Consider the following 21597-nt stretch of genomic DNA (forward strand, 5'->3'; position numbering starts at 1 on the left):
TTTTCGGTATTGTTGTTGGCGCAAACTTCAGGTGCCTATCAACTCGTGATAACAGTTTAATAGCATTATGCTTTTGCTAGAATACTATCAAATACGCCATTTAGAAATATGGTATAAACTCTGAGACCAGTAGGATAAGATTCGAACCGGTACGAATTAATGGAGGCTCAAACAAGGAGTGACAATGTGTAGAGGGAAGGAGTTATCAAATCCTTTTATGAATTCTCATATCCTACAAGAAAACTGAGATTTGGATGAATATTGAGATAATTGTTAGAATTCCATTGTTGCTAAAGGCTATAATATAGGTATACAGAATATACTAGAAGTTCTCCTTGAGGATATAGGAATCTACAAAAGGAATTTATACTTTGTCATTCACTATCTTATTACATTATCAATCCTTGCATTTCAGCCTCCATTAAATTTGATGATATTTTCTCAATCTCTATGTCGTCTTCTTACACCGCATGTGATACTGTCCTAGTAACATGAATACTATTCCATAGAAATTATTAGAATTTCATTCCAACAGATTCCTATTTTGTAGTAAAGTAATAAATGACTTTTTGAGCCCTTTCCTAATATACTTGTATATACAATACCACGCGCTAAGCAGTACATGTTAACTCGCGGGCGGTTAGTGTAGTGGTTATCATCCCACCCTTCCAAGGTGGGGACACGGGTTCGATTCTCGTACCGCTCATGATTACTTTATTTTTATATTTTCTTCCAATGGCAAGTAAATGCAGGAAGCTGAGCTGAATATTGCTTAATTCAAAGTGGTGGGGAGAGAGGCACTTACCACCCCTTAAGAACTCAACTCAGCGGGGTTTTTTTTGTAGTGCCAAGAATATTACAAAGCCGGCAAACTTTCCAAACTCCCCTAACTAACTGTTGTAACCCTTTTTGTACAATTCTGACGCCTTCTTTTTAACGAGCATTCCTCATCAGGCATCGGCACGTAATCGCTTTAGTGAACAAGTTCTTTTACGCCAAGAACATCTGCTAGCTATTTTCTTAGGGGCGTCCAAAACGATATTTACGTTTAAGCCTTCTCCCGAGCTTTTCATAAAGTGCCCGATCCTTTAATGTCATTTTCAAAATCAAATTGTCTTTTAATAATTATGCACGTCAAAAAAACACATAATTGATAACAAACAATCTGGTAATCGCCAAAAATAACCAAGAAAGCTATTCTATCAGTTGCCAAGTTCAATCATAAATATTTCTTTTACGAGTGCTAATAAAAATGGATAACCAAACTGATTTTATTTTTCGATTTATGGAGATGTATGCAAATATATAAATATAGGAATAATTTGGGTATTAAGTAGTTGGTAAACCTCTTTTATTTCCTCTTTCTTATATTGTAGAAATAATAAACCATAGCCAAAAAAAACTAACTAACTATTAAAATGTCTGCTACCTCCACTGCTACTTCCACCACTGCCTCTCAATTGCACTTGAACTCCACCCCAGTTACTCACTGCTTGTCTGACATCGTTAAGAAGGAGGACTGGTCTGACTTTAAGTTTGCTCCCATCCGCGAATCCACCGTCTCTCGTGCTATGACTTCTCGTTATTTTAAGGACCTTGACAAGTTTGCCGTTTCTGACGTTATTATTGTCGGTGCCGGCTCTTCAGGTTTATCCGCTGCCTACGTCATCGCCAAGAACAGGCCAGACTTAAAGGTATGTATTATCGAAAGTTCAGTTGCACCAGGTGGTGGTAGTTGGTTAGGTGGCCAATTGTTCAGTGCCATGGTTATGAGAAAACCAGCTCATTTGTTCTTACAAGAGTTGGAAATTCCTTACGAAGATGAAGGTGACTATGTTGTCGTTAAACACGCTGCTTTGTTCATCTCTACTGTCCTTTCAAAGGTTTTGCAACTACCAAATGTTAAATTATTCAACGCCACCTGTGTTGAAGATTTGGTTACCAGACCACCTACCCAAAAGGGCGAGGTCACCGTTGCAGGTGTTGTCACCAACTGGACATTAGTTACTCAAGCTCATGGTACCCAATGTTGCATGGACCCTAACGTTATTGAATTGGCTGGTTACAAAAATGACGGTACTCGTGATTTGAGCCAAAAACATGGTGTCATTTTATCCACTACTGGTCACGATGGTCCATTTGGCGCTTTCTGTGCTAAGAGAATTGTTGACATTGATCAAAACCAAAAATTGGGTGGTATGAAGGGTCTAGACATGAATCATGCCGAACACGACGTTGTTATTCACTCTGGTGCATACTCTGGTGTTGACAACATGTACTTTGCTGGTATGGAGGTTGCTGAACTAGATGGATTAAACCGTATGGGTCCAACTTTCGGCGCTATGGCTTTGAGTGGTGTTCACGCTGCTGAACAAATCTTGAAACACTTTGCTGCTTAGGCTTTACATGAGGTATGCTTTTAAAGGTTTATACATTTTTATACACGCTATGTACACAATTTTTGTTGATGATTTTATCTTATTATTTCTTTTCTAGATTAGCTTAGGCCTGACAGATGCTGAGTGAAAAAAATACAAGGTGATGGAATAAGGTCTTTGATTATTCATGTAATGGGCAATTTTTTGCGTGCCTCAAAGTATCAATATTTAATACCAATATTATGTATAAATATTTTATGTCGCTTCCAAGTCGGGTAACTGAATATGTCCTTTGGAAAACATGAAAAAAAAAAGAACTCTGAAAATTTTTGAGCTAAGCTCATCTCATCTCAACGGCTGTAATCAGTAACGCATCATTTATTACATCGACGACGGGCATCAATAGAGATATTCAAAAAGCACACTATGGTTTTGAAGTCTACTTCTGCAAATGATGTTTCAGTGTATCAAGTTTCTGGTACAAACGTATCAAGATCGCTTCCTGACTGGATTGCGAAAAAGCGTAAAAGGCAATTGAAGAATGATTTAGAATATCAAAATAGAGTGGAACTAATTCAAGACTTTGAATTTAGCGAAGCCTCCAATAAGATTAAAGTGAGTAGAGACGGACAATATTGCATGGCTACCGGTACATACAAACCCCAAATCCATGTCTATGACTTTGCCAACTTATCACTGAAATTCGATAGACACACAGATGCTGAGAACGTTGATTTCACTATTATTTCTGACGACTGGACTAAAAGTGTACATTTGCAAAATGATAGAAGCATTCAATTTCAAAACAAAGGCGGTTTACATTACACAACAAGAATTCCCAAGTTCGGGAGAAGTTTGGTTTACAATAAGGTGAATTGTGATTTATACGTTGGTGCCAGCGGTAATGAGTTATACAGATTGAATTTGGAAAAAGGGAGATTTTTAAATCCATTTAAGTTGGATACTGAAGGTGTGAACCATGTTTCTATGAATGAAGTGAATGGATTATTAGCGGCAGGTACGGAAACCAATGTAGTGGAATTCTGGGATCCGAGGTCACGTTCTCGTGTTTCCAAGCTATATTTAGAGAATAATATCGACAACAGATCATTCCAGGTCACTACAACTAGTTTCCGTAACGATGGGTTAACCTTTGCTTGTGGTACATCGAATGGTTATTCATACCTCTATGACCTGCGTACTTCTGAACCTTCCATGATTAAAGACCAAGGTTATGGATTTGGCATTAAGAAAATTATCTGGTTGGATGATGTCGGTACGGAAAATAAGATTGTTACATGTGACAAGAGAATTGCTAAGATATGGGATAGATTAGATGGTAAAGCATACGCTTCTATGGAGCCAAGTGTTGATATTAACGATATTGAACATGTACCAGGTACAGGTATGTTTTTCACTGCTAACGAAAGTATCCCCATGCATACATATTATATTCCAAGTTTAGGACCATCTCCGCGCTGGTGCTCATTCTTGGATTCTATTACAGAAGAATTAGAAGAGAAACCAAGTGACACTGTTTACTCCAACTACAGGTTTATTACTAGAGAGGATGTTAAGAAATTGAACTTAACGCATTTGGTTGGATCCAGCGTATTAAGAGCATACATGCATGGTTTCTTTATTAACACTGAACTTTACGATAAGGTTTCATTAATTGCTAATCCAGATGCCTACAAAGATGAGAGAGAAAGAGAAATTAGGCGTAGAATTGAAAAAGAAAGAGAATCCAGGATTAGAAGTTCAGGAGCTGTCCAAAAACCTAAAGTTAAAGTCAACAAAACGCTGGTTGATAAATTGTCTCAAAAACGTGGTGATAAAGTTGCAGGAAAAGTTCTTACGGATGACCGTTTCAAAGAAATGTTCGAGGATGAAGAATTTCAGGTTGATGAAGACGATTATGATTTCAAACAATTGAATCCGGTCAAATCCATCAAAGAAACCGAAGAAGGTGCTGCTAAACGTATTAGAGCACTGACTGCTGCCGAAGAATCCGACGAAGAAAGAATCGCGATGAAGGATGGCAGAGGTCACTATGACTTCGAGGATGAAGAGTCTGCTGAAGAAGAAGCTGATGATGAAACAAATCAGAAGTCAAATAGGGAAGAATTGAGTGAAAAGGATTTGAGGAGGATAGAAAAGCAAAAGGCACTAATAGAACGGAGGAAGAAGGAGAAGGAGCAAAGCGAACAATTTATGAACGAAATGAAAGCTGGCAGTTCCACGGGTACGGAAAGAGACGAAAGTGCTCGCGTTACGTTTGGCGATAAAGTGGGCGAGTTGCTTGAGGTGGAAAATGGAAAGAAATCGAATGACTCCATTTTACGTCGTAACCAACGCGGTGAAGCAGAACTTACTTTTATTCCTCAGAGAAAAAGTAAAAAGGACGGAAACTCTAAGCCCAGGCGTCATGATAGTTCATCGGATGAAGAAGATGTTGACGGAAATGCTAATAGGAAGGATAACGGTAGGTCGAAACCCAGATTCGACAACAGAAGAAGAGCCAGCAAAAATGCGTTCCGTGGTATGTAGTTATATTAAAAGTTGATATTTTATTCATCCTTTCACTTCAAACTAAATTAATTTTGTGTATCGGATCAAGGCAGTAAAAAGCATGCGTGGTACTGTTCACGCTGTAGAATTCTTTCCCTAAATATTGAGGGTTTTGTTTTTTTTTAATGCAGATGTACGTACATATTTTCTTTATCAAAACGATGTGTGGAGAACTATGTATATATGTATATGTGTAGGTTTCTTTTTTTTTTTTTTGAGATGACTAGGAAAGTAATCGAAAAAGAAAAAAATAAGCATGAATCATGAGTGGGTTAAAGGCAAGTCGAGGAAAATACGAAGCAAGTGAAGGCCGTTTAACTAGAGGATAGTCTAAACCATAGGTTGTAGTTATTCTCAATGATTTGATCCGAGATCAAATGATCATCAATGATGTCGCTTGACCGTGGTAAATCGTTTTCGTAACCCAGATGTGCCTTTGAATGCAATTGGTAACCGGAATCAAGTCTAAGAGAATCGGTTAAGTTCAAATAATGTTCATTGTCGTCATATTCATCAACGCGAGTAGGATTCAACTCCTGTTTAGCGTTGACATTACCATCCTGAGGTAGCAGCAACGGCGAAATCAGTAAAGAATCCAGCTTCTCCAATTCGTCAAAGGGGATAGTTGAAGACGTTGGAGATGAAGATAATGAGGTAGCCGGCTCGAAAAGGTTTGATGCAGTTAAATTTTTAGAATATGAAAGCGGAGGAGTGAGATCATGCGAATGAGAACTTTTTGTTTTTTTATGCAAATGGGATAATAATTTCTCATTAAGAGGGTTTGAATCTTTTAGCTTACAATCTTCGGAGCAATATAACTTATTTGATTGTGAACTGTTCCTGGTTTCGTTGCCTCTTTGGATCTTCCTGGTATTGTTGTTTGTTTTCTGTGGAGACGTTGGAATGAGGCGATCACAGACGGTGCAGTAATCGTTAAATGCGGTACTCATTATATGATTGATATGCAAATCGGTAAAAAAATACCTGAAAGGAGTGGAGGTATAAGAATAAAGTAATTATTCCTGAACTTTTTTTATTAGAAAAAAAGTAGATTCAGTAGTGCAGTATATTTTTTCTGTTCTTTCTTTGCTTTCTCTGTTTTATAATTCTCACAAGTATTCTATTTTTAACTTCTTGGGACAACACTATATTTCTAACTCCTTTAAACAATTCAAAGACAGTTTACTCAATGGTGAACACCTTAGTCAATGAAAATGTATATATATATATAAATGTCAAAGTGTAGATGTGAACGCATCCAAATTGCCCGAAACTCAAGAGAGAAAATTCTTACAATCGGGGTGTTGAAACAGAGAAGATCATTATTCCTTTAAATATAAGAATAACCACGTTTCAGGTCTCCAAGTTCCAGCTAGAGATCGTACAAAACAAGTGCCAATTTGGGAAAAAAGGGCGGCCTAATTGTGAAAAAAAAAGATGCCCAAATGAAAGAAGGGCAATGAGCAAGAGGGAATGTAAACGAATGCAATAAGAAAACACACACGTTAAATTACACTCGGGGTGAACCCCATAATAAAAAAGGAAGAAAATTGAATGATCTCAACCCGGCCCGCAAAAGCGATGAGATGGGCAATGAATGACCGTAATAAACACGGTAGCAAATACACCCGAGTCGTGTGCCCTACATTAAAAAAAAAAAAGACGAAAACTTCTCTTTTCTTCCGCGGTAACCTATGGTCACGGCCAGATTTTGTCTCCAAGTATTTTTAGCTCGAGCTGAACCGCTATAGCTGGCCGACTAAGCGAATCTTCTGGAACATATGTGAAAGGCGCACTAGGATTTTCGTTGAGGGATGAGCTTCCCGTTGAGAATTAGGCGACTTCAGGCGGCACGATACGATTGTTGCCGTTTGGGCGTCGTTTGGCACCTGTGGGGCCCTCCTCGGTGCTCATTGGGTGGCTCGGCCGGGGTACAGCTGGCAGGATCAACGATCCCCCTCAGAAAGATCGTGAGTAATTGTGCTAGCAACCGGGCTTATGTAAGGTGGGTACGGTAGAAGCTTCTATGACCAGTTCACCTGGCCAAATGTTCTGTTATTGGTACGTAAACAACGTGGGTACGTAGGAAAAAAGAAAAGAAATGTAAATTCTATATACATGCTAAGCCTACGCCAATGTTCTTTCACATTAGGCCGTCAAACCATTTCTGGCCCTTTGTTTTTGGTTTACGCTTGGTAATGTCAAGCACTGTGCCTTCATTCTTGATGAAGTCGCTTGGATTGTTCCCTTTGTATCTTATTTTGGCCCCAGAGGCCATCGTTTGGAATACCTTTTTCTGCTTCTTCATTAAATCGATGCCAAACCTCTGTAGAAGTTTGACAAAGGATGGCGTTAGCACTGCCGTTAGGGGTACTCTAACGATAATCAAACTCTTGTGTATGCCATACGCAATTAACAATTCGGCCAACAAGGTGCTATCCTTCATCTCTTGCCATCTCTCATTGAAAGTCTTTCTCGATGCGTCCTCGACTTTATCAGCATTCTTCGCCTGCACTGCTTCGCGATGTGCCTGTTTCCTTCTAACATCTTCAATGACTTTGCTTTCATCTGGTTCTCCCATCCCAACCAATTGTTTACCTCTGTTCAAATATATCTTAATCTTTTCTTCACCCAATGAGTGGACTCCCAGGAAACATAATGGCAAATCAACACAGGTTAAGAGGATATAGACGATTAGTGCTGAATAACCATACTTGGCCATCAATCCTTTAATTCCGTGTGGCTCACTTTTCTTCCCATCGTTATTTTTGCTTTTACCTCCATCAGACTGATTATTTTCCCCCTCAGTACTGTGAAACCTTTTGGTTTGTGCCAACTGCATATTCACCACAGGTCGTAGGAAAGGGCATTTTGACATTGGTCTACAAGGGACACTAAGATTCCTGCGCAATGTATGAGGTACGGTTTTCTGAATGGGTAAACTTACCCATCCCCATCGAAGAAATGTCCTCCTAAAAACTGGTAGAGCACTACTCCTGGGTACTATCATCGCCCAGCACTAATAAAAACACAGAAACTTCCAAAAAGAAAAGAAAAAACTTCAATATCTTTGCAGCAATCTGAAAAGGCTTATGCTACTTTCTAATTTGGATTTCCCTTTGTTCTTGAAGGTGTAAAATCATGTAAAATGTCAAGCCTAGAAGTTACGTAAAAAAATAATTCCAATTCGGGTAACTGTTTATAAAGATTAACGAGTGCCTGTCCCCAAGTTACGCTTTTAGCGTGTTCAACGTGTTATAGACTTCTATTGTATCACTGTCTTTTATATATTATATTATTTATACTTAACACAAATACAAGTACGGGTCACGTTTTTACTTTTTATTTCATTTTTCTTGTAATGATATATTATTAATAAAAAAACTAACAAAAGTTAATTATCTTAACGGGAAGTGGCAGCAACCTTTTGAAAAGCACCCTTAGCTTGTTGCTTGGAAACCTTGGAACCTTGGACACCAGCGGACTTAGCTTTTTCAGCTTTTCTAGCGGCCTTTTCAGTCCTCTTCTTTTCCTTGTTGGCTTTCAATTTTTCTTCTCTGTTGGCCTTTCTAACTTCTGGCTTCAAAGATCTTCTCTCCTTGATTAAGTCCAAAGAAGCACCAGTGATTGGTCTTTGGGCCTTAACGGTCTTTCTAGATCTCTTCTTAGCAACTTCTTCAGTGATACCCTTCTTGTGATGCTTTCTAAACAAGACGGTCCAAGCGATTCTTCTTGGGTTCTTTCTTTGTTTGAACAAAGAAGCAGATTTGGAGTTTTGGAATCTGAAAATTTTGGAGTCACCACGGACAAATAAAGTACCTCTACCTGGGTAGATCTTAGCACCGGAAAAGGAATCAATTTCAACCTTCATTGTTCTTCTAGATTAAAAACGGTCAAAAATCACAAGGCAAAAAACTCTCATGGTTTATTTCAAATTGATGTTAGTATACTATTTCCGTGGAAAGGTTTTGAATGGGAGAAAATTTATCAAGCGCTGACGAGAACAGCATTTCATCACGACAATTAAGCTCAACAAGTTCAGATGTATATTCGCCAATGATATTCCGTACGTCTTTCGTGGGTCCTGACTCATTTGCATGTACATTCGGTGCCATTACATTTTAACGTTGATTAATGCAATAACATTATATTGGGCCTCCTATTAACCTTGGCATTGTCCAAATGCCTGCTTTCTTCTCTCAATTCCTGTATTGTAAAGCACCTCGTCATCTTCAATATTCCCTCACTTTTTAACGGGCATAGGACATACGTTTCAATTCAAATTGTTGCTCGCCTCTTTTGTTGACCACCCAAAAATTCAATCGCCTATAATTTAGTAACCAATATAGGTTTCCTGTACATATTGGTAATACTAGTTCTAACTACTACTATTTCTGGCTAATGTCAAACCGCGCAAGAACAATCGAGTCAAATTGGAACTCCAGCCACAGGTGGGCTGGAGTTCCCTCTACAGGAAGTGCTACACTCTCCCCTCAGAGGCAGGCTCACTAGAAGGGGACCTTCCCGTAAGCGCAGCGCGCTTAACAACGCGGAAGTCCTAATTGCCGCAATACAGAGAATGAAGCTTTTCAAGCTAAAAAAGTAAGGACTGGGTGTTTATCCAGTATGCACGGATGTAGTATGAAATATTATTCGGCAAAGTTTTACGTAACAAGATACTCATTCTTTTAGATAGAAAATCCTGTTAACGTTAATGTCAATGAGAGTTCTGAACAGGCTTAACCATAAACGTTTTACACACATTCACACACTGATACATTTACACGCATAGAAGGAAACACGCACACATATATACCTTGAATGTTGTGCTTTATCCGGCGGAAGCTTCTTCAGATCAGCGTGTTACCGCACGGAATTACGTATGGCTGTATCTCGGTTTGGTAATATGAATTTGAAAATTATCTCGCACTATGTAACTTCGCCGAATATTCACAGACAGATCAAATTCTGGTTTTTTTTAGACATATCAACCCCTAAGTGGGTTTAGCGGATAACGATTATATATCGACAGTAATATAAGGTATAATTCAATAAAAGAGCTTTGACATTTTAAAGCTATCACTCAACAAAACATCATTGTGATAACATTTTGAGTAGCACTCATTGCTATCTTCATCAGAATGTACAAGTTGGACAATAACCAAATTGACGACGAAACGAATAATTCTGTTTCATTAACAAGCCTTTTAGAATTTCTCGACCCGATCGCATCAAAAGTAGTTTCAAAATACTACCACGGTTCTAATCTTTCGAAAGCAGAACAGAAATTGCGAAATTTTGAAGGATTTAGAAGACGTAAACCCCACCATGAGCATGATAGTCATCATTTACACCACCTGAATAGAAGCCGTTCTTTCTTGCAGTTAGAGGATTTTAAAGTAAGGGCGTTACAGAGAATTAAGAATTTAGACAAACCCTTGGATTCCATTTTTTTTAAAAACAGCTCAAGGTTAGAAAAAGCATTTTACCCTTTCACGCTGTTTAATATATTCTTCATTGGATTTTTGATGGGCAGATTTCCAGAATGGTTTCATGTTTATTATACTATTCTTTTTTTTGTTCTAATGCCCATACGTTTCTACACATATTATAAGACCAAGAATCACTACTTCCTGGCTGATTTTTGTTACTTTGTGAATATGCTATGCCTATTGTTTATCTGGGTTTTTCCACATTCATATAGCCTTTTCCAGTCATGTTTTGCATTCACTTTCGGAACGTTATGTTTTGCCGTTATTACTTGGAGAAATTCCTTAGTAATACATTCTATTGATAAAACTACTTCATGTTTCATTCACATAATACCCCCCTGTGTCATGTATGTTATCTATCATGGATTACCACTCGAATACAAAATCGAAAGGTTCCCTGGAGCAATTATTCAAAGTGAATTGGACATCAAAAAAAATATTCTTTGGACATCCCTTTATTATTTGGTTTGGCAATCGTTGTACCATTACTTCATCACTTTAAAAAAGTCTAGCAAGATCAAATCTGGTGAAAGAATGACAAGTTTTGAATATTTAACTACGCACCAATTCAAAAACTTCTGGGCGGTTAAATTGAGATCACCTTGGCCGATGATAATTTACACACTTTCTCAATATCTCTATCAGCTTTTTACTATGCTACTGTGTGGTATATGGATTCGTTACAAGCTGGCTGCAGCCCTATTTTTAACCGTTGTATTTCTATGGGCGTCTCATAACGGGGCTACCTATTATATTGATCACTACGGGAAGAATTTTGAAAAAGAAGTTGATAGGTTACGTCTTGAAGTTGAAAATTTACAGCAGAAGTTACAGCCCGATTCGGATGTACTGATATCAGATGCCTCCATAAATGACAAAGATTACCTAACTGTTAACCCTGATGAAGATTTTGACGACTCCTCAAGTGTATCCTCAAAGAGTAGTTAAGATAATCTGTATACATACGCCGCTTCATTTATCTGTTAACTTAAAAAAAAATTATTTACAAGCGCTTTACTATATATATATATATATATATATATATGTACATGCATGGACGCGTATATGTTGTGTCTCAATATATAAAAATACTTTTGTCTAATGACTACATCTTAAGTTCTTTCTCCTCCCACTTCAGGGCCTTTGCATGTGATTTTTTGTTTACTACATCTAATACGATTTCAACACTGTTTTTATCCTCGATTTCTTCTAATGCTTGATGCAAGTTCCTAACCATGGAATATGTCCAATTAAAGCGATTTTTCGAAGATAATATGATAGCTATTGCGTCCGAATATTTTCCTTCCTTGGTGAAAAATTCAACCATTAAGTGCGCAAATTTCTGGTCCTTTGATATTCTTATTCTTTGATCCATGTTCAAAAACGGTATAGTTGTCCTAAATTTGCCCCTGTCGTTCCATACTTTTTTTGCTAGATCCTCATTTTGAAATTCTATAGCAGCTTTCATCACCAACTCATATAAAGTGGTGTCCATCATAATTTTGCATCTTAGAGATGTAATATACCATATGTCATCCATTCTCAAGGTGGGGTCTTCCCACTTCTCAACTTTGGATACTGAGATGGCTTCACCTGATATTGAATTTTGGCCAACTTGATTGGATAAAGAAAGGTCACAGTACCCGTCATATAAACGCTTTATGACAGCTTCGAATTCGTGTTGTTGAAAAGTGAAGATTGTCAACCTTCGCAGGAACTCCTTTTGTTGTCCGAAGTTTATGGGAATTGAGAGATATGTGTGTAGTAAAATTTTATTGAACACGTTTACGTTAATGCTTTCCCTTTGCCTTTTTGTCACTTCGTACATAACTTTAAACTTAAATTCATTCAAATCCTTTGCCTCTTGTGCAAATGAATCAAGCAATTGGCCATATTTTTTGATCGTCTCTAGTGCAGTTTCATTTGCAGATGTTAATGTATCGCGTGTTCCTCCATTTTCCAAGTTGAAACTCCAGATTGCATTAGATTCCGCCAATACCTGTGCCTCCGAATTTAAGTCATTAATCGGAAGAAACGGCAATTTAAATTCGACCGATTTGTCTGCATCGTCTAACCTCAAGGAGGTGTCAAATTCGCGAAGAAACTTTCTTCTCAAATTGATACCTTTTTCATAACCGGATAGAACTGGCAGATTTCTAGGATCGAATCTTGCATAAGCAAGCATTAAATAATTTAGCATTTCTGGCATCAAAACAGACTTCCATATTTTATCTTGATCTACGAGAATGCTTCCTTTCCAATTTGCGCATAAAGCCTTGTACTTTTTCCCGATGAACAAGTAATACAGAGCTCTACTTAATTCAATATCCCCATCATATGAGGCTAATGCCATCATAGCCAAAAATAGATTCATTTCATCGTTTTTGTGTCTGTAAAGATTCTTTTCCTCCAGCTCATGGAGATATTTCCATCCCAGGAGTCTTAAAGAGTTTGACTTCCCCTCGCTAACAACGACGTTACTGCTTGAAGTAGCCAACACTCTTGCCATCATTATGTAAGTGTTTGTTGTAGGTTTTATATTGTGGTCTTGAATTTCTTGAAATAAGTCCAAAGCCTTAGGAAAGTTCCGTTCCTTTTCGCATATTTGCAGCATTGTGTTATATGTGCGGATGTCAGGGAAGTGTTTTGTAGACAAAAATTTCATGGTGTCAAAAGTATTCCAGGCTTGCTTGATCATTTCCTTCTTGGAGTAGAATTGTATTACGGTGGTTAAATTTTGCTTATTAGGAGATATGCCATAATTATCTCTGAATTTTGTAATAAAATACTCCATGTCCTGAAAGCTTGAACATTTGGTTGAGTATTTTAAACAATTATTAAGTATTGCTTGGGTCATCTTTGGCGTTCTGGAAGGGGGCCCTTGCTTTTTATTACGTCTTTCTTCAACTATTTTCAATGTCTCATCATACCTCTCTAACAACTCTTTCATTTTGAGAATAACTCTATCATTAATGCCATCGTGATTCGAGCTAGTTGGTTTCAGACTTCCTAAGTTGTTAAAAATACACTCATACATGTGGGTATTAAATTTTACAACATCTCCTTCGATTTGTTCTAAAAGCATCTTATCCAAGTGGAGTATGCTATGAAATGGCAAATATTTGACTGTGCCCTTTAACCAAACGGATAATTCCCTGGAATCAATATTCTTTAATCGTTTCTCACTGGTATAAAGCCTATCTATGACAGGTGCCCAATTGCTATGTGATTTATCGAGAAGGTTTTTAGCAAGGATGTCGTCGTCTGCCACCCTTTCTCTTATAACTGTCGGCACGACGTGGTTCATTTTTTCTAAAAACGAAGAGTGAATCAAGTCAGATAGATTGTTGGATTTCCCTTCATGAGAAGAAGATAACGTTTCGGTAGTATTGATATTCTTTGAGTCTTCTGATATTGATGCGATACCATTGCTTTGGTGGCTACCTGGTTTAACCGATTCAATATTGTGAATGCGTTCTTTTAGAGTATTAGTAAATTCTCGCAATTGTGCTAATTTGAATTCAACATCTTCAGGAGATATTATTTCATTTTTACCGGGGTTCCCTATCATATTTTTTTCATTTTCAATTTGTAGGGTATGCTTAAAACGCTTATTTATAAGTCGTTTCGAAAGTAGAAAGGACGATTGAAATGGGAAATACAGCACATTAGTCTTAGGGCCACATCTGGCCATGTACATGTTTATATTTATCTTTCTGTTAGGGAGCTTTGAAACAGTGCTACTTTTCTGTGCGCTATAGATGATAGTTTTACATTTGCATTTCATGCTTCCTATTTTTCACTATTCTGCCCGGCGCGCAGATTTTGGTGTCAAGGCAGAACAAGACGTGAACTGAATGTCAGTAAATCTACATCCTGGCGAAACATAAGGGCAACATAAGTAAGCAGGAATTTTAAGAGAAATAACAAATGTACGGTCATTTACAAATGCTATGCAATAAATACCTGATATGATGAAACTGGAAGCAGGCGGTGATGGTCGGGATTGTATAAAAACACTTCGTGCAACACTATACCCGTCAACCTATAAATATAAAAAAAGACAATGTAAAGAGTACTTAAGAGTTATATGGACAAATGGTCGAAAAAGAATAGAAACTCCACATAGGCTCAGTGGACCCTTCATATTAGAAGAAATTCGACTGCTAGACCATGTTTACCGCTACTCACTGATCAATTCATGTTCTTCCACTTACATGAATGGTTCCAACTTTCTTTCCATTAGTGCACCATAAAAAATTTTCATATTGACGTTTTTGGAACGATTGAAAATTATGTGAATAATTAGATAATTGTTGGGATTCCATTGTTACTAAAGGCTATAATATTAGGTATATAGAATATACTAGAAGTTCTCCTCGAGGATATAGGAATCCACGAAAGGGAATCGATAGTTCTACATAATGTTACCACTTTATCTTCTTTCGTTTTATATGTTGTCATTCATTATCCTATTACATTATCAATCCTTGCATTTCAGCTTCTATTAGATTTGATAACTGTTTCTCGATCTTTATGTCATCTTCTTCCACCCCAAGTGATAATATACTAGTGACATGAATACTAGTAGTAGATAGATGATATTAGAATTTCATTCCAACAGGTAGTAACATATATGAGTAATATGAGTCGTCACATTAAATGTATGATAACTATCGGAATTACTATTATATTGGCCATGTTTAATATGACCAATCGGCGTGTGTTTTATACCTCTCTTATATAAGTATAAGAAGATCCACTTTTAATCTTCATTAATACTATTATTAACCTCTAATTATCAACAAATGTTATAACTTGTGTGAACAAAGATGCACCAATTGTTCCATCAGGTAACGTAGTAGAAGTTACCCACCGTTCAAATACAAAGATTGAAGGCAAAAAATTTCAATACCAAAGTGGGAATCTGACTATTCTCAAAGGTAGTTTTCCTGCTGCATCTCAGGAAGAGATCCCGAGAGATAACTACATGAATCGACCTAAACGACCAACCTAAATATCTGTGAAAGACGTATGAGACAGCCTCACTACGAGACACGAGGTTGGGTAGATCTGACCAACTTCTGTCTTCCTCAGAAAAAAACTGCGTAAACTGTAAATACCTGAACTGTAAATACCTGAACAATTAGATAGATCGGAGATTGTCAGGCAACTTCAGTACTGCTAGATTTAACTAGGTAAAACCGGTGACTGTTCATACATTGCGGGCACATGGCGCAGTTGGTAGCGCGCTTCCCTTGCAAGGAAGAGGTCATCGGTTCGATTCCGGTTGCGTCCATATTTTTTTCATTTGTTTTATTAGATATAAAATTCATTGTCAAACATTCTTTATTAACTTTTTGAAAACTTATACAACATATGCTAGTACTTTAAACTAAACCTTTAAAGCCATAGTAAAATTATTTTCAGTATGATTTTTTTTATCTGAACTCTTGATTCATCTATAACAAAAAATATGTTAATTACAGAATAGTGCAAGTGGAACTGTTTTTCTTTTTCTTTCTTTGTTGTGAGGTAGCGTTAGTTCCTGGCCTGTTGCTAGAACCAGATTTTGGAACAGCATGTGATGGTTTGCGCTTTTCATTGACCGGCGTAGATTGTTTAACTTTAGTCTGTCCTTGTGATGGTTTGTTATATAACCCTTTAGATGATTGCTTGTTGTTTAATTGTTTTGTATCTTGTTTTGCAGAACTGGGGAGCTTAGTTGATGAAGACTCAACTTTGTTAAATTGTTGGCTTTGATTTCTTGCATCTTTAACAGCAACACTTTCCATTTCATTCCGAATAATTTGCCTAACTAAATCAACGAACACTTCGTCAACATTGCTCCTCAACAAAGCGCTTGTTTCATAAAATGGGACTCTACCCCATTTACTGCTTACCTCTATACCTTCTTCCACACTTATTACCCTTTCGTTGATTAGATCTGCCTTGTTACCTATTAGAACCATCGGAACGCGATCAGAATCTTTGATCCTAAGAACCTGTTCTCTTAGCTCCATTAATTCTTCTAAAGATTGTCGATCTGTTACTGAATACACCAACAGGAACCCCATTCCTGACTTTATGTATAATTCTCTCATCGCAGTAAATTGCGCAATACCCGCTGTATCTAAAATTTCCAGGTCGAATACCTTGTTATCGATCTCGATAGTTTTTCTATAAGAATCTTCGATAGTAGGATCATATGTATCCAAATAAACCCCTTGTACAAACTGCACGGTTAGGCAGGACTTACCGACACCACCCGCACCCAATACTACTAATTTATAATCTCTCATTGGTCCTTATGTTCCTTAGCCAGAAATTTCCGAGCGATGATAGAGTCTAAAGTATTAGAACGTTATATGTAAATGTTCTAAACCGTCAGCAAATAATGCTATTATTGTTTAGCAGAGAGAATAAAATCAAAACTTCTTGGCGCAGTTAAGAACGTATTGGTTCTTTTTTTTCGAATCGAGCTCTACTCTATTTTTTCTTTTTCTGCCCTGCTCTTTTCTTTTTAACCTTTTTCGACGATATTTCGCGTTTGAGAATGTCGAGAATAAAGGCCAATTGACGCGAATTAGTTGTGAGGCTGACGTCCTGATAAAAAGTCGATGATCTTTGCGAATATATAGCCCGTTTGCACTCATGAGATAAAGGTATAATATATTGAGGATGTCTTGCTCTGTTGAGCTGTATTAAAGAGGTGTGCTTGCTTTTATTCTATGTCTCATGAGTACTATTCGCCCTTTTTCATGAAGTTGTTTTTTCTGGATTTATGTGCAATATAAATGGTACAAAATAATAAAAGTTTTTATCTTGAAAATATTGTTGAGTCTTTTTCATTATTACCCAAAAAACTACAAAGGAAATCTTAAGAAATGAGAGGGGCCTATCTGGATAAAGAACTCAGCACTTACGAATGCAAAAAGGAAACAGAGACATATTCATTTCTTACTTCACTCTCAGATATACAGGATTCAACTAGTAATGAGGAAGACAATAGGGTAGGAAGTTTATTTAGTGAAGATAGTTTAACGTTTGAATCATCTGACGTGAGTATACGGTTATTCTCCTTGGGCTTAAATGCCACAAATGAAAATGAAAATGGAAACGATAATGCTATGAAGATCATTGTGCCACCAAAGGCAGAACAAAGAAAGGGAGAAAGGCGAAGTAAGAAAATTCCAAGAAGCGTGGCGCTATTACCCGAGAACTCGACAAAGTGTCTTGTTGAATCAAGTTTTGATTCGAGCAGAGATTATGGACAACAATTATTTGACTGGAAGCATGAAATGGTAGAACGTGGGGAAGACAATGTAAAACCGTGCGGATGTCATAAATCGAGGAAAGCAAAATGTTTCAAGGAACTGGAGATGGAAAGTATAGAAAAGGGCGATATCAAGAAGAGTCTTTTTTATAGAGATATAATTGAATGGTGCAAAGAATATAAAGTCAATAAAACAAGAGAAATCTGTGTTCCGTCGCTACACGAGTTTTATCTAGATGAAAATGGCAGTGACAACTTGTTTTGAGGTATAGCCATGCATAGATATATATGTGTTTAAAGAAAGAATAGAATCCTTCATAACTTGGGAATGTCGGGTTTCGGACCTAATGGCACTATACCGAACGGATTGATCTTGTTCTTACTTGTTTCCATCCTGATGTAAAACAACTTAATATGATTGAAATCTGTAGTAAATCTAAACTCCGCATAATTCCAGTACAGATTAATCAACCATAAATGGAGGTACGGGAAACCATCCCTTACGGTTTTCAAATTGCACTTGAGGTGCTGTACGTACACGACGTCAAATCTAATAATTGATGCATACAATCTGATGTCCGCTTCAGTTAATCTCTGCCCTAGAACAAAATATTTAGCCAAAATGTCCTTTTTATTATCATTGAACTGCTCCTTTAAGTGCCTATAATTGCCTTTTAATATGCATTCCATCTTCTGCAAGTTCTCAAATAGTTTTTTTACTTCAGTTTCGTAGATCTTTGTGCTTTCTGCTAATCCGGCTTTATAAACACCAAGATTAATATTTGGATGAACCCATTTGATATTGTCATCGATCTCGTGAATTAAATCATGCGGAACCAGATCGATTACGTTGGCTTCTTCACGTCCGATAAATTCATCAAAGACACCACTATTTAAAATTCTTATGATATCGCCACTTTCGTTATTAACAATCTTCTTTGATTTAGAATCCCACAGAACAGGCACAGTGAACTTTGTACCACGATACTCAGGATCATTCAAATAATACAACTCACTCAACCTTGATATGTTTTCCACCGGATCAAAGGCACCATCCACGAATAACCTTACAGAATCGTTATTCACATCGCCTAACTCCTCAGATTCGTCTAACCTGGCTGAAGGAATGCCACCAGCGCTAGTAAAGAATTTCTCTCTATATTCGTCGGGATGCTCTGGAGCAGGTAAGAAACGGGCACCCTTGGAGTCTAATTGCCAGTGAGATACTACAAGCCCTAAAACAGATTCTAATTTCTTTAAAGACCTGGCAAGAATGACTCTATGAGTGAATGGACATCCAAGGGCCCCATAAATATAATACCTTCCCTTTTCTGGTTTAAAAACAGGATGTGTTTTAGAAATTCTCTCTTTGTAAGATATTGACATACCTTAATGTTTATGATTATTTTACGATTATTTTCCTCTTAAGATGACCATTTCTCCAATCTACAAAGGAAGATTTTGTACACGTAAATATGAATTATACAAAATCAAGGATACTTGAATAAGCTTATTAACCAAAAATCTTTGACCACCTGAGATTATCAATGGTAACTATTCGATATGAACTGCAATTAGTAAGGATGTGGTCTCATTCAACCAACTGATTTCATTTGGCGGCATTACATTTTCCCTCAATGACACATTCCCCTATTTATCACTGACTAAAATGGTAATGGCACGTGATAGCAGTGGCTCACAGAATGGAGCTTCCTACTCCGCACCTACAAAGCTACTCTTCGCTTTCCAACCTTATCATAACAACTTCAACTTCATCATAGTGAAGATAATCAGCTCCGTCGTGACTGATAAATGCTATATCCGGCATGTGCAGTCCACACGGCATTACCGTTTTGTCAATTTATTGCCATCTTCCTCCACAGTTTTGCACCGAAAGAAAAAAGAAACCAACACCGAAAATTTTTTTCTCCTAAAGGTTAAACCAAATGCAAGGCACTTTACCTGGCTTGTATATATAAGTGTCGTGATGCTTTTGTAGCCGAAGTAAAGGCAAGACTTGAAGGTTTTTACTGTGGCCCACTTGCTTACAGGATATCTAGATAAATACGACGCAAAAATAGAAATGACAAAATCTGAGCAGCAAACCGATTCAAGACATAACGTTATCGACTTGGTTGGTAACACCCCGTTGATTGCGCTGAAAAAATTGCCAAAAGCCCTGGGTATTAGACCACAAATATATGCTAAACTGGAACTATATAATCCAGGTGGTTCCATCAAAGACAGAATCGCCAAGTCTATGGTGGAAGAGGCTGAAGCTTCTGGTAGAATTCATCCTTCCAGATCTACTCTGATCGAGCCTACTTCCGGTAACACTGGTATCGGTCTAGCCTTAATCGGTGCCATCAAAGGTTACAGAACTATTATTACCTTGCCAGAGAAGATGTCCAACGAGAAGGTTTCTGTCTTGAAAGCTTTGGGTGCTGAAATCATCAGAACTCCAACTGCTGCTGCCTGGGATTCTCCAGAATCACATATCGGTGTTGCCAAGAAGTTGGAGAAAGAAATTCCTGGGGCTGTTATATTAGATCAATACAATAACATGATGAACCCAGAAGCTCATTACTTTGGTACTGGCCGCGAAATCCAAAAACAACTAGAAGAATTGGATCTGTTTGATAATCTACACGCTGTTGTTGCTGGTGCTGGTACTGGTGGGACCATTAGTGGTATCTCCAAATATTTGAAAGAACAAAATGACAAGATTCAGATCGTTGGTGCTGACCCATTTGGTTCAATTCTAGCTCAACCTGAAAACTTGAACAAGACTGACGTCACTGACTACAAAGTTGAAGGTATTGGTTACGATTTTGTTCCTCAAGTCTTGGATAGAAAATTGATCGATGTTTGGTATAAGACTGATGATAAGCCTTCTTTCAAGTATGCCAGACAATTGATTTCTAACGAAGGTGTCTTGGTTGGTGGTTCCTCCGGTTCTGCCTTCACTGCGGTTGTCAAATACTGTGAAGATCATCCTGAACTGACTGAAGATGATGTCATTGTTGCAATTTTCCCAGATTCCATCAGGTCGTACCTAACTAAGTTCGTCGATGACGAATGGTTAAAGAAGAACAACTTGTGGGATGATGACGTATTGGCCCGTTTTGACACTTCAAAGCTGGAGGCTTCGACCACAAAATATGCTGATGTATTTGGTAACGCTACTGTGAAGGATCTCCATTTGAAGCCAGTCGTTTCCGTTAAAGAGACCGCTAAGGTTACAGATGTTATTAAAATTTTGAAAGACAACGGTTTTGACCAATTACCTGTACTGACTGAAGACGGTAAGTTGTCCGGTTTAGTTACTCTGTCTGAACTTTTAAGGAAATTATCTACTAATAATTCAGACAGCGACAACACTATAAAGGGTAAGTACTTGGATTTCAAGAAATTGAACAATTTCAATGATGTTTCCTCTTATAATGAAAACAAATCCGGTAAGAAGAAGTTTATTGAATTTGATGAAAACTCCAAGTTATCAGACCTAAATCGTTTCTTTGAAAAAAACTCATCTGCCGTCATTACTGATGGCTTGAAACCAATCCATATCGTTACCAAAATGGATTTACTGAGCTACTTAGCATAAATAAGAACCCACACTTTAAAGAAAAGCAAACATACAAGCAACGTCCGTCATTCCTTTCCTATTCAATTGCACCGTTCTCTTTATATAAGTACATAATTAAATAGCGCCTATACGAAGCAGCATTGTTCTATAACTTTTACATGTTCCTTATCATGCACCAACGTATGAATCTGTCAACTTTTCAAATTATTGCTCTTACCCGACCCTGAAGAAAAACATAAAAAACTGCGACATGTTGGAAAGGTCGGGCAGTAAAGCAGAATTTCAGAAGTA

At 37.5% G+C, this 21597-nt stretch overlaps 11 protein-coding genes and 2 non-coding genes across 13 annotated transcripts; 7 read left to right on the forward strand and 6 right to left on the reverse strand.

Annotated features, from left to right (window-relative positions):
- Positions 1 to 634: 634 nt before the first annotated feature.
- SPAR_Gtrna27G lies at positions 635 to 706 on the forward strand. The gene has a single exon. It is a non-coding gene; the product is annotated as a tRNA-Gly (tRNA).
- A 712-nt stretch (positions 707 to 1418) lies between these two features.
- THI4 (thiamine thiazole synthase) lies at positions 1419 to 2399 on the forward strand (the record flags this gene model as incomplete). Its single annotated transcript, XM_033910591.1, has 1 exon — positions 1419 to 2399. One exon carries the CDS (start codon positions 1419 to 1421, stop codon positions 2397 to 2399), a length of 981 nt encoding a protein of 326 aa, XP_033766482.1.
- Positions 2400 to 2804: 405 nt separating this feature from the next.
- On the forward strand, positions 2805 to 4928 carry ENP2 (ribosome biosynthesis protein ENP2; the record flags this gene model as incomplete). The annotated part of the gene is made up of 1 exon (XM_033910592.1): positions 2805 to 4928. One exon carries the CDS (start codon positions 2805 to 2807, stop codon positions 4926 to 4928), a length of 2124 nt encoding a protein of 707 aa, XP_033766483.1.
- A 335-nt stretch (positions 4929 to 5263) lies between these two features.
- Positions 5264 to 5899, reverse strand: ECL1 (Ecl1p; the record flags this gene model as incomplete). The annotated part of the gene is made up of 1 exon (XM_033910593.1): positions 5264 to 5899. The coding sequence occupies one exon, from the start codon at positions 5897 to 5899 to the stop codon at positions 5264 to 5266; it is 636 nt and encodes a 211-aa protein (XP_033766484.1).
- A 1193-nt stretch (positions 5900 to 7092) lies between these two features.
- Positions 7093 to 7959, reverse strand: NAT2 (Nat2p; the record flags this gene model as incomplete). Its single annotated transcript, XM_033910594.1, has 1 exon — positions 7093 to 7959. The coding sequence occupies one exon, from the start codon at positions 7957 to 7959 to the stop codon at positions 7093 to 7095; it is 867 nt and encodes a 288-aa protein (XP_033766485.1).
- Positions 7960 to 8352: 393 nt separating this feature from the next.
- Positions 8353 to 8820, reverse strand: RPL24B (60S ribosomal protein eL24; the record flags this gene model as incomplete). The annotated part of the gene is made up of 1 exon (XM_033910595.1): positions 8353 to 8820. One exon carries the CDS (start codon positions 8818 to 8820, stop codon positions 8353 to 8355), a length of 468 nt encoding a protein of 155 aa, XP_033766486.1.
- Positions 8821 to 10090: 1270 nt separating this feature from the next.
- GPC1 (glycerophosphocholine acyltransferase) lies at positions 10091 to 11389 on the forward strand (the record flags this gene model as incomplete). Its single annotated transcript, XM_033910596.1, has 1 exon — positions 10091 to 11389. The coding sequence occupies one exon, from the start codon at positions 10091 to 10093 to the stop codon at positions 11387 to 11389; it is 1299 nt and encodes a 432-aa protein (XP_033766487.1).
- Positions 11390 to 11546: 157 nt separating this feature from the next.
- CCM1 (Ccm1p) lies at positions 11547 to 14141 on the reverse strand (the record flags this gene model as incomplete). The annotated part of the gene is made up of 1 exon (XM_033910597.1): positions 11547 to 14141. One exon carries the CDS (start codon positions 14139 to 14141, stop codon positions 11547 to 11549), a length of 2595 nt encoding a protein of 864 aa, XP_033766488.1.
- Positions 14142 to 15667: 1526 nt separating this feature from the next.
- On the forward strand, positions 15668 to 15740 carry SPAR_Gtrna28A. Its single transcript has one exon. It is a non-coding gene; the product is annotated as a tRNA-Ala (tRNA).
- Positions 15741 to 15924: 184 nt separating this feature from the next.
- Positions 15925 to 16743, reverse strand: RSR1 (Ras family GTPase RSR1; the record flags this gene model as incomplete). The annotated part of the gene is made up of 1 exon (XM_033910598.1): positions 15925 to 16743. The coding sequence occupies one exon, from the start codon at positions 16741 to 16743 to the stop codon at positions 15925 to 15927; it is 819 nt and encodes a 272-aa protein (XP_033766489.1).
- Positions 16744 to 17328: 585 nt separating this feature from the next.
- On the forward strand, positions 17329 to 17982 carry SPAR_G03680 (uncharacterized protein; the record flags this gene model as incomplete). The annotated part of the gene is made up of 1 exon (XM_033910599.1): positions 17329 to 17982. One exon carries the CDS (start codon positions 17329 to 17331, stop codon positions 17980 to 17982), a length of 654 nt encoding a protein of 217 aa, XP_033766490.1.
- A 50-nt stretch (positions 17983 to 18032) lies between these two features.
- On the reverse strand, positions 18033 to 19103 carry GTO1 (omega-class glutathione transferase; the record flags this gene model as incomplete). Its single annotated transcript, XM_033910600.1, has 1 exon — positions 18033 to 19103. The coding sequence occupies one exon, from the start codon at positions 19101 to 19103 to the stop codon at positions 18033 to 18035; it is 1071 nt and encodes a 356-aa protein (XP_033766491.1).
- A 697-nt stretch (positions 19104 to 19800) lies between these two features.
- Positions 19801 to 21324, forward strand: CYS4 (cystathionine beta-synthase CYS4; the record flags this gene model as incomplete). Its single annotated transcript, XM_033910601.1, has 1 exon — positions 19801 to 21324. The coding sequence occupies one exon, from the start codon at positions 19801 to 19803 to the stop codon at positions 21322 to 21324; it is 1524 nt and encodes a 507-aa protein (XP_033766492.1).
- Between the last annotated feature and the right edge of the window lie 273 nt (positions 21325 to 21597).

This window comes from Saccharomyces paradoxus, chromosome VII, assembly GCF_002079055.1.
Source record: "Saccharomyces paradoxus chromosome VII, complete sequence".
NCBI classification, from domain to species: domain Eukaryota; kingdom Fungi; phylum Ascomycota; class Saccharomycetes; order Saccharomycetales; family Saccharomycetaceae; genus Saccharomyces; species Saccharomyces paradoxus.